The 12,149-nt window shown below is 39.8% G+C and overlaps 1 protein-coding gene across 1 annotated transcript; it reads left to right on the forward strand.

Moving 5' to 3' along the window:
• The first annotated feature begins 5,540 nt into the window (after positions 1-5,540).
• CCKAR (cholecystokinin A receptor) lies at positions 5,541-11,826 on the forward strand. Its single transcript, XM_086464379.1, has 5 exons — positions 5,541-5,661; positions 6,428-6,679; positions 8,676-8,937; positions 10,557-10,684; positions 11,300-11,826. Exons 1-5 carry the CDS (start codon positions 5,541-5,543, stop codon positions 11,824-11,826), a joined length of 1,290 nt encoding a protein of 429 aa, XP_086320505.1.
• Positions 11,827-12,149: the final 323 nt, after the last annotated feature.

The raw sequence follows: 12,149 nt of genomic DNA on the forward strand, positions 1-12,149 counted from the left end.
CAACTGTTTTGACTGCAAAGCCAGTGTGCTCAGTATTTGCCATTATGGGGGAAAAAAATTAAGACTAAAATAAAAAAAAAAATTAAATGGCAGATTCTTTTGTTGTTATGGATTAGTGGGCCTCCTCTTCTTCTAAGACAGGGAAAAAAAAAATTTATATACTTTAAACTATCTACACAGGTATACTATGGTACCTAAATTATTTCTTAATTAAGAAAACCAATTTTATTAATAAATTAGCATTGTTAATAAAGCAGCCAACTCAAAGGAAGTTCTTGCCTAAAACTTTCAACATCCCAAATAATGCATGATTAAGTTCAAGTGGAACAGACATTCAGGTTTTTGTTTCTCCTAAATAATAAAATTATATCTGTGATTAGCAAGCATTTCATTAAATCAGTATAATTTTTTTTCCTCTCTTAAAGCTTACAGGGAGATAATGAGATGATACTGATCTGCATGGAAAGTGATCTGTCATGCAATTAGCTAAATGTAGTGGAGAAAAATTATGTTAAAAAAGCAATTTAGAACTGCCCAAACAGTAAGATCATTGGCTGTATATTTGAGTAAATCTATGCAAAAAAATGCCTAGAAAAACAAACGTCTTTGATCTTAATATGTTTCATGCAGAAATCCACTCCAAAGGGAAGTCAAGAGTTCATAGCAAATTCTTACTCACTTGGTCTGGCAATTTAACCAGCAGATGCTGAATCCAGCTCAGCTCAGGACCAGGTGGTATTCATCCAGAACTTCTGAAGGAAATAGTAAAATTATTAAATATGATGTGTAATCTCTTGCTTAAAACTACGTTGTTGCCAGAGGAAAAACATTGTGCAAACGTGATGCCAATGTCTGAAAAGGGCTCCAGGGGAAACATAGAATTACGAGCCAGTCTGTAAGCCTGGCACCCACAGAAGGAAAACTGTTGGGGACAGTAATAACAGATAAAAATCTCTGGACGCATGGTGTGCACAAATTTTGTAGAGGAAAGCTACACCTTGCAGATTTAGAATCTGAGCATGTGAACAAGATGATCCAGTTTGTTTTAAACAGGAACTACACAGTTGTTGGGATTTGCATAAGATAGCATTCCCTCACTCATTCCACGCTTGCTTTTGGTTGAAATGAATACCTTCTGGAGTCAATCATGGCTCAGTACTTACCCCTCAAGCCTTTATGACCATGCTCCACATGCTGTCTCTCACCACTATGCTCTTGTCCTAGTTTGGCTGGAACAGCATCACAGCCCAGCCATGCTGGGTAGGCCGCTAGCAGTTTTGAGTCAGCCAGGGTATCTGACCTGAGTTAGCTACAGGTGTAGCCCACACCATAATGTCATGGTCCCTTGTAATTAAAGGGGGAAAGTTTGCTGATGAGAGAGAACTCCTGTGGGATTCCTGCTGGAGTCCCTTGTGCTCTGGCTTGCTGCTCCTGAGGATTGCTCTCCTGTTGATTGTGACTGCTGTGTATTCATTTGGCTGAGTATAGCTTTGTGTACCTTTGTTAGTATTAGTGATGTTTCGTTAAATCTGTTTTCACTTCAAACCATGGGTTTCCTCTCCTTTTCCCAATTCCCCTTCCTGGCTGGTGAGGAGTCATCAGGTGGTACAACAGCTGTTACAGTTTAGCCCTAGATATGGGCTAAAGGTAGACAGCTCTCAGCTCATTTGCTGTCTGTACAGCACGTGCCTAAGCTGAGAGGCTTCATAAAGCAGGCTGCGTCCAAGGAGTTTGGGCTATTTTGCATTTCTGCTGACTACACAAAGCCTTCAGCCATGGCTGCTGGCCCTGATGGCTTCAGCCTTCTTGCATGTGCTTAGGAAGCATGTCTTGACACTCTAGTGGGCCCATTCCTTGGAGTGGGGCTAGGTGAGGGGCTTCTGCTGTCCTGGGAAAGCTAGTCCTTCACATCTTCCCACATACAGTTGAGACTGGTGTGAGAGACATGCACTGATTTTATAGCGTTTGTTGTACTGCCCTGCAGCCCTGGCCAGCTTCTCACCCACCTGAGAGCAAGGGGGTTAATAGGACCATGCAGGTGTGTACCACTGGTGACCAGCTGTGTCCAGGACTTCCACAGATGAAGAATGTTGTGCTAAGTCCTCCACAAAAGCCCTCTACTCTCTGCCAGTTCAGCCTTTTCCATGTGGCATGGTCATGGCAGGCTTTCTTATACACAGCCTGGCACTGCCACTGGCACCACTAGTGAGTTTGTGCTGGGAAGACATGAATGTCAAGGGATGAAGCCATCCACTGACATGTAATGCAGGACAATAAGCCTGACATCTCATCTGAATTTGCACATCTAGAAAAGGTGAGCTGCAATGCAAACATGGCTCTGGGCTAGCTTTGGAAAAGTGGAATGGAAAGGACTGATTTCCTTCTCTCCCCAGAAAAAAAGTCAAAAAGGCACACTCCTTAGGCTGACAATCAGAGGTAATTACTTGGAAGCCAAGTTCCTGGCATACATGAGCATTTTGTGGACACACAGCCAGTGAGCTATGAGTAACTGGTGATTCAGTGGTGGCAATACCAGTAAAGGTCTTAACAACTCAGTAGAATACATGCTGAGTTTTTCAATGACTTGCATGTGTGCTTCAGGCTTCATGTTTTGTTTCTTTAAAAACACATGATGGGTACAACCCACATCACTGAGCTGCTGTATCACTTCTTGCATTGTTTTGTCATCACCTCTCTAGGTATAGCTTCCTAAGGCCTGGGATGATTTACCACATGGCAATGAATGTTCACAGATCATCCTGGAAGATATCTGGGCAGAGAAAGCAAAGTTGGTGTGGATTTGCTGGCTAGAAGGAACTAGGAGAATCATGGAAGCAGGCGTTCGGGAGCAATTAATATCATGGACAAGCAAATCATTGGTCTGGAGTGAAACGTGGAACAGCATGATTAATTAAAAGTAGGAGCAAAAGGCGATTAGGAATGGAGCCCCACAGGAAGTTTTGCTACAGCTGTTCATCTCTTTCATAAATGCTGCAGAAAATGGAAAAAGGAGTGAGGTAAAACAGTTATCTGCTGATGTTCAGTCATTCATGGAGAAGAGAAGCAAAAACTGACTTTGAAGAATTGCAGAAAGCTCTTTCTGATAAGATGGGAGAATAAAAATCACTGTAAAGCAGAAAACAGTTATAATTTTTCATGAACAGTGTAGGGCTCTAAACTGGATATTAGTATGCAGGAAAGAGACTACTGAACTTAGGTAGGCTCTTCCATGAGAGCATCAATTCAATTCTCAGTAGTCATTAAAAAAGCGAATAGGATTACATGTATTATTAGGAAAGGAACAGAGGAAAAACAACACAAAAACTCAGCATGCCATTATTTAAATCCTTGCTCTAAAGGATGCTCTAGAATTTAAAGACTTCATTGAAGTGAGTCACATATGGAAAGCAGGCTCAGTACCTCAAGTGTAAAGGATACCTTAGAAAGGCAGATATAGGCTACAAAATTTGGTCTGAGTTGATTTGTCCTCGATTATTCTTCTATAGAAAGTAGTTTTCTGAGTAAAGAGAAGTTGTTAACCGGAAGTTTGGGCAGCTTGGACTAGTCTGCATCTTGCTGTTGTCTATGAAGAAGAGCAAAAAAACAACCTAAGTTCAGTAGTCCTTTCTAAAAAGCATCTATTGCTTTTCCTGTGCTTTACCACTACTAAATCAGCACCTGTCTTGGCTGCCATTTCATCTGTTTGGGATATTAGAAAAATTTTAAATTGTCAGAGTAAATGTTCAGGAAATACTAGAATAATTACAAATAAATTCAAAACTAAAACAACAACAAAAAATGTCTGTGTTTGATTAAATGGGCAATGTTTGTCATTTAATAGAGTGGTTGATTGGTAGCACCCCATAAAAAATTTAAAGCTGAATTAGGCAGCTAAGAGAAAATTTGGTTTCAGAGACCTTGGTACCTAGTGTTCAAGCTTAATGCTCAATCATTGCAGGAATGGAAACATATTTTAACTTTTGTTTCTTCTATATGATTTTCTCCCAGTTTGAGATCCATGAGCAGAAAAATAAACTAGAATGTGTCATTCTGCATCATTTTCCTGCCAGTATGTTACACCTTTGAAACTGGAATGGAGTCCTGCTGGACTGAATGTTTTTTTTTTTTTCAGCTGAGACAGTTACATATTGTATACACCAATTGCCAGTTTGACTCGTTTTATCTCAGAATTTTAAAAACTGCAAAAATCTGTAAAAAATGGAGAAAATATAATTAATCTGCTAAAGAAAAGATAACTTAGAAATGAGAACTTTAGACGTAACTTTTCAATCTACTCTCCTACGTACCTACTTCCGTTGATGACACTATAAAACAAAGCTGGCAAGACTGGAAAAGAAGTTCAGGCCTTCCAGTCTGTGTATATCAAGTTTAAGGGGTCCGGGCTTGTTATTAGGAACCTGTTATTGCTTTGCGTATCTAAGTATAAGAGATTTTAAATGTGAATTTTTTTCTGTTGAGTTGCAGCAGGGATTTGTTCATAATATTAATTTACACTTTTGGTCATAAACAAGCTGTATACCAGAAGTAAAAAGCCTGTGACTTTGTGAAAATACTAGAGAGGATGATGTTTATGTATTCAAAAAGCAGAACTCGGAAGAAAGGATTTTTTTAAACAATCAGGATCGTTGTGTTTTACACTAATGCGTGACTAATGTGCCACAGTTTATCAGTTCAAGTTTGTATTCAAGTCATACACAAATTCTTGTACTGAGAAAATGTGTAGGCTTCTGCTTATATTTACTGATGATTCTAATATACTTTCATAAGGTTTGATCCAAGAACATTGAAACTGAGTCTTTCTGTTGACTTGCTGGGGTTTGGATCAGCACTTTTGTATGAAGTTAGCACTTCACCAAATGAGATAAATGTAACAGCTCTTGTTTTTCTGAGCATACCCAGTCTTCAGTCTGCTCTGAAAAATATGAAGATAAGAATAGTTTTCACATAAGGCAGGCAAAGTCTTCATTATGTTTTTCCCTTCTGTGCCCTTTTATTCAGCTACTCTTACCATTTTAAATCTTGTTGGTTGAGAGGCTGATTTATCACTCTCATCACTCACTGGCTGTGATTTATTGGCCATGGCATAACAGAATCCCTCTGAAAAATATTGCAGAGACATGAGGAGAAACAATCTTGCAAGGGGTTAATGCTGTAATCTTTTTCGAGCCTGTTTATAATCCCAACATTAGTCCAGTAACAGAAGAGGGTGGATCTAAAAAAGTGCCTGAGGGGTGTGTGTGTGTGGATGGCCGTGCATACGCGTGAGCGTGGATGTGCACACATGCTTTGCTTTTCTGAACTGCCTTGTGTGCCCCTGGAATAAATCTTGTTCAGCCTGAACACGACTCTGTGTGTCGGGTGCTCCTGATGGAGAGGTAGAAGAGCTTCCTTGCACAACTGCTTCTCTTGTATTTCTCGTGAAGATTTCATTCAGAAATGTATTTGTTTACTGAAAGAATGGGCGGATAGTCACAAACCCACCCTCTTCTTCATCAAAGCTAACTTGTGGATACTGAAGAATGGAAATAGTTGATGCTAGCTTCCTTGGGAACACTACTAATATTACTGCTTTCCTGTGTGATATCATCTTGGAAAATGAGACTTTCTTCTGTGCAGATGATCCACCTTATCCTTCTAAAGGTATGTTTAGAAAAATAGTGCGTTGTTTTTTTTTTCCAGGCAGTTTTAGTTCTAGCTGGAAGTAGAGATATTATGGAAAGAAACAGCTACACAAGGCTTTTTCTCTGAGGCAGTGCAAAATCAACTGCTTGCTGATAAGTTAGGATGAGAAACAGGCAGGAAAGAATTTAGTATGTGCTGGTTTTCAAAGTTAAAAATTCAACTAGAACAAAACTTGGATATAATGGAAAACTAAACCAGTAGCATTATTGTGCACAAAATGTAAACAGCTCTGCTAAGGACTTGGAGAAACATGATTTTTACTCTTTGAGCAATTCAATAACGGTGGAGTTATCTGATCTGATACTGTGTATGAAAGTGATTAAATATGAAATTATAGCACTCTGAGGCTGAAAAAAGTATCCATGTATTAAAATATTTTTTGATTGCTGTATCGTTTCTTACTTTCCGCATAAAGGAGGAACTCCCATGGTGAGAGGTGCACACTGAGAAGCGTGAGCAGAAAGCGCTTTTAAGAAGTTGTATTTGGCTCTCCAAATGTACATTGTATTGCATGTATTGTATTTTAATATGACGCAGTTCAGGTGGATCAGAATAAGTTTAAGAATTTCAGCACTTCCACTGACTTTGCGTTGATATAAAGACGTAAACTATAGTAAAACTGAATACAGAAAGGGTTATAACTTTTTGTCAAATGATAAAACGTATAATACTAGTCTATGAACCGTACACACTATGACTGATTTTTCTTTGTGACAATTTTCAGATTTGCATCAGATAATTCGGATTCTGTTGTATTGTTTGATATTTCTGCTCAGCGTTTTGGGGAACATGCTGGTAATTACAGTGCTGATAAGAAACAAGAGGATGAGAACAGTCACCAACACGTTTCTGCTGTCACTAGCAGTCAGTGACCTGATGCTGTGTGTTTTCTGCATGCCGTTCACCCTCATTCCCAACCTGTTGAAAGATTTTATTTTTGGTAGCACTGTTTGCAAAACTGCCACTTATTTCATGGGTAAGTCGTGGAAGTTTATACTTATTTTGGAGACTGACTAATGAGATAGGTGAGATGGTCATTAAAGACCAGTAAAAAGCTGATTTTTTCCATCTGCCACTGAACAGTTACCAAAATCATGAAGAAACAGCTTTGTAGTACAGATCTTGTTCGTTCTGGTTTCCTCAGCCTGATCCAGAGAAATACAGAGGCAGCCACTTAATTTTAACGCCATACGTAAGTGTTTTGCTGGATCAGGTTAAGCGAGAAGTGTATTGCATGATCAAGCTTCGATGAGGAACCCGGCACACATGCTTGCTTACCCGTCACTGACAGAGTTGTTAGCGGTGTTCAGATCACCCATCAAAAATGACAGGGTTGGACAGTCCTCGCTAAGGGCAGATTTTGCCCACAGGCATTTGGTAGCAGTGATATATGAAAAAAAAAAGGCCAAAGTGGGTGTCATTTGCAGAGCTGGAAGTTAGAAGAAGCACTTTTTGAGAACAGACCAGGTGTGATCAGATCTCACCAGGAGATGACAAAATACAGATACAGGTTTTAGAGTCTGACTTTAAGAAGCATCACTTTTATATGCCTTGCCGTACCCCATTTGATTGTGGCTCCAGGAGTTTCAAAATGTCTGGATTACATATGTCTGTGTAAGCGACTTTTGTCTCACTTCCAATACTATGTCTGTGTTTGCTTGTTTCTTTAAAAAAAAAAAAAAGAGAGAACATTATGTAAAGTCTTTGCTACCTTGGGAGACCCTTGGTTAATTGCAGAAACCTTAGGTCCCCTTTCAACCCATGCCCTTGAGCACTTTGATGTAATGTGAAAGTACACACCTAAAGAGTGCGAATGGGAAATCAACATATTTTTGTAGATAAAACCATAAAACTAAAGGCCATGTTTAAACAATTATAATGAATTGCTGCCATAAATACCATAAAACATTACTAAAGCATTGTCATCTTTCTCTTACTTTGCACTGTGTAAATTACTTTATTAAAAAAAAAATACAGTGAAATATTTTTGAACATGAAGTTTTTCATTATGAAGATGTTTTATTTTAAGTCAGAATGTGGCTATTTCCCATTAGCAGTTCAGGTTAACAGAGGCTTCAACTGATGAACAGGCACTGCCATCCATTGCATCACCTATGCTCAAATTTTATTTTTAACGTGTAGGAAGGGTTATTTTAAATTACAGATCATTTGTGTGAAGCTAACTGTAAAGATACTGGCACTTCATATTTTGGCCCCCATTAGAACATTCACAAAGGCTGTTAAAAGAAAGCTCATTCACTGAAAGAAAAATTTGTGACAAAGTTAAGAAGAAATATTTATAATCTTGCAGTGATAAACTAGGACACCTCAGTGACAGAAATACAGACCACTGTGTTATATTTTATAATATACGAACAGGAGAAATTAAGGGCACTTGAAGGACAAAGATTCTGCTTCATGACTTCACTTCTCCTGCTTTGCAACTCCATTAGCATCTAATTAAAAAAGTGATAACACATTAAACTCTCTTGAATGAGAAAATCAGATCACCAGTCAAGCAGGACACGTAAAAAAATTAAAACAATAGAAGAGGGACTATGAAATTCTACGTTAAGAGAGTAATTAACAGCATAATGCCACTGGTTTCAAATGTTTGCGTTTCAGTGCAATTAGTGGAGTGGATAAAGCACAGTAGCAAAGAGAAGAATTAGGAGGAAAAGTGTTGTCTTTCTCTGCTCTCAGAATTTCATGTTTTAACAGAATGAATCTTTTCTCTTCTGGACTTCTGGAGTTAGAGAGGCACAGAGCAGGAACATCAGTCTGGAGACCCAGACCTATTGCCTAAACGTTCTTCGCTGACTTAATCAGTATAATATTTATAAATATTTTAGCTTATAGTTTGCTATATTTTTGGTTTTTCTATATGCATACAGAAAGCTAGCAAGACTATTTGAAATAACACGAACCACTAAAACAAAAGAATAACTTTTTTCTTTATTTTATATATATAGGTGTCTCTGTAAGTGTATCTACATTCAACCTGGTTGCCATATCTTTGGAGAGATATAGTGCCATTTGCAAACCTCTGCAGTCCAGGGTCTGGCAGACAAAATCTCATGCCTTGAAAGTGATTGCTGCTACCTGGTGTGTTTCCTTTGCTATCATGTCACCATACCCAATTTACAGCAAACTGGTACCTTTTACCAAGTATAACAACACCACAGCAAATATGTGTCGGCTCCTTTGGCCAAGTGATGTCATTCAGCAGTCTTGGTAAGACATAACCAACTGTTAGCCAATGCATAATTATAATAACAGGATTTCATGGTAGCATTAAGCCTAATGAAAAGCAAGTATTAACCTTCAGCAAACATTTACACTTCTATCATGCTTATTTAAGAAGTAAAAAAAACCAAACTAAAACCAAACATATTTTTAAGGTGCTTACGTTTTGACACTTGTATGATTTTTCCCGTGTCATAGGAATGATACCCAACATGACAATGATTCTTACACTATGGTCTGCTAAGCTCCTACTGTTGCTGTAAAGAAAGCATCTGTCTCAAGTAGGAATACTGATTTCACTTATTTATACATAAACATACATATTTTCAGATAAATCCTTGACTGATCTTTCAGAAATGCAGACACATACAAGCACCCCTCTGTGTTCTGCTTTGCTTGTTAATTTGTTTGTCTGAAGGTACTCTGAAGCAGTAAAGTAGAATGACAACTCGGAGAGGTTCAAAATGCCCTACTTGAGAACTGAACCCTTTTGGTCACTTATAGAGAACAGGGGGAGAGACAGTGCTCCAAGTCCTACATGTCCAGGCAGAGTAAGTAAATAGTAGCACTGTCGAGCAGCAATATTACTTAGGTATTTTGTCCTTGCATGATGACTAAGCACTTTAACTGGCACTGAGAAGATGTAAGATTTTTTTTGACTACCGAAGGTCAGCTGGAACCGGGAACAAGACTAAAGACAGACTGCTTCAGTACGGTGTGTCCACAAACATAGTCGATTTGTGTTAATGCTTTCGGTAGTCTCGGGTATGTGGCAGTATCAGTACAGATGAGGAGCGAGGGTGCAAGGCGAAATTCTTCTCTCCATGGTGTCATTGCAGATTCCCAGGTGCGTTAGGGAGTTTTCACCAAAGTCCCAGGAAGCAGAAGAGACTTGGGCTTGTGGATGCATTTAAACAGAATTATTTCCCCAACTTGTAATCACATTAGGGAAGCTGCCTAGGAGAGTAACATGTGCAACCAAGTAAGAGCTGCTTCCTTTAGCAAAGGGGCTGCCAGCCCTGAGATCCCTCCCTGGGGGCTCTGTGTGGCCCCAGGGATGAAAGCCCAGGTGGTGGCTGCTCTGTCCCTGCTCACATGTGCTACGACCCTTGGCAAGTCAGATCTCACTGAAGTAGCGACTGCCAGTACCAGGGGCTCCTTTGAGAATCTGCAGCTGCTCATCTGGCTTTTGCAAGGCAATTTTTACATCTTTCAAAGCCACAGGGCACCCAACACTCATCTGCCAACAGCAGGGGGCCCCACTCATGGACAGAGAGACCTTCTACCCCTTCTAACCTCTATGGGCGCGCCTGTCTCCTTGGGCCTGCAGAGGTTGGGTGACCGATGTTTTGCAGCCACAGTAGCCTTATTCCTGCTGTACTTTTCTGAGGGAAGGAGGAGAAGAGGTGGGAAGCTTCTAATTTCCAGAACTGTCAAAATAATGCTTTGTATTAGCACGAAAAAATTTCAGAAAAATCTTGAAATCCTGCCCCCCCACCCCCCCCCCACCCCCCACCCCCTTCCCCCCTCCCTTCTCACCTGGAGAAAAAGGAGGTTTTCTGGTTTTGTGCTGTTCACTGGTCTCAGTTTGTCTCTTGATTCCTTAGGTACACTTTCCTGCTACTCATACTTTTTCTTATACCTGGGATTATAATGATGGTTGCCTATGGCCTAATTTCTTTGGAACTCTACAGAGGAATAAAATTTGATACCAGCCAGAGAAAATCTTCAAGAGGTAACAATACATTTAGGTTTGGGTTTTTTTTTTAAGCTAGAGTTGAAGATACAAGCAGTCATCTTGAGGCTACTAAAAGTAAGATTTTCTATTTGCAGAAATTATCATTATGGTCAGTCATGGTTGTGAACCTGCCAGATGCATTTGTTGATTAAAGTTTTCCATTATTCACTAGCAAATAATTCCTCACCTGTGGCTTGTTTGCAAAGACTATGGGCAGAATACGTAAAATTTCTAATTTGCTTATTATAGCAATACCAAGAGGGTTTTTTGTGGCCGTGGATGAGGACCATTTTTGTCAATAAACACCACAATAAAAATTGTCAAATTAAGAAAGAAGCATGTAATTTGGAAAGTATCTTCAGTGAATACTTGAGCAAACAGTCTTCTTACATCTTTTGCATCACTTTGTATAGAGTTAAGACATGAGAATATTGGGAGGTAGCAGACGCAGAGCAGCTGATGCACAACGGACTCAGAAGTAGGCTAGTGCTTGCTTTGCAGCGGCCATGAATCATGTTATTTTTCCAGACTTAGACTCTATTCTTCATTTTTTTTGATCACTGTTCAGAGATAATTTGCCAACTATTTATATGCACCAATTTATATGTACAGAAAGAAAAATAAGTACCTGCAGCACCAAATATGAGGATGGAGATGGATGCTACCTCAACAAAACCAAAAGAAAAAGGAAAATGCCATTGCAACAGCTCTCTGCCACTAGCCACAGCAAAATAGACAGGGTGAGAAGCAACAGCTCTTCTGCCAACTTAATGGCCAAGAAACTCGTCATCCGTATGTTGATGGTGATAGTGATTTTGTTTTTCCTCTGCTGGACTCCCATCTTCAGTGTCAATGCCTGGCGCGCGTTTGACACTGCTTCGGCAGACAAGCGTCTCTCAGGGGCTCCCATCTCCTTCATCCACTTGTTGTCCTACACTTCTGCCTGTGTGAATCCCATCATATACTGCTTTATGAACAAGCGTTTCCGCATGGGTTTCCTAGCCACTTTCACCTGCTGTGCAAAGCAAAAGCCCCCTGCCATACGGGGAGAGGGTGGTGATGAAGAGGAGGGGAAGACCACAGGAGCTTCACTCTCCAAATGTTCTTACACGCACACGAATGCAACTGCACCCCTCTGAGCTGCGTCAGAAGAGGCAACGAGTGGCCTACAGAAATTCAAGTGGCTATCACCTGGTCTTGGAAAGTGCCTGTGGCATCGGCTGAACATGGTTTAGTGCTGAGGTAATGAAACACTTCAGCTGACAGTAAACACAGTGAGAATTTTATGGGAAATGGATGCTATCACTTTCCCTTCAAAAGTACAAAGGAGGAAGGGAGCTCTTTGAAGATAAGGGACTTTATACAAAGCCTTAGAAGATGCTTTGTTTGTCATAAACTCTCCTGTAAAAATTGGTGTCCCTTACATGAACAGTTTCACTCAGTTTTCAGCTCTTAAAATTTC

The sequence above is a fragment of the Leptosomus discolor genome, chromosome 4, assembly GCF_034619465.1.
Source record: "Leptosomus discolor isolate bLepDis1 chromosome 4, bLepDis1.hap2, whole genome shotgun sequence".
In the NCBI taxonomy this organism is placed as follows: domain Eukaryota; kingdom Metazoa; phylum Chordata; class Aves; order Leptosomiformes; family Leptosomidae; genus Leptosomus; species Leptosomus discolor.

Excerpts from the sequence above, each read along its gene's own strand:
- CCKAR (XM_086464379.1), top strand. The coding sequence starts at position 5,541 with ATGGAAATAGTTGATGCTAGCTTCCTTGGGAACACTACTAATATTACT. Across the intron at positions 6,680-8,675 it reads AACTGCCACTTATTTCATGG|GTGTCTCTGTAAGTGTATCT; the intron begins GTAAGTCGTGGA and ends TTATATATATAG. Across the intron at positions 8,938-10,556 it reads GATGTCATTCAGCAGTCTTG|GTACACTTTCCTGCTACTCA; the intron begins GTAAGACATAAC and ends TTGATTCCTTAG.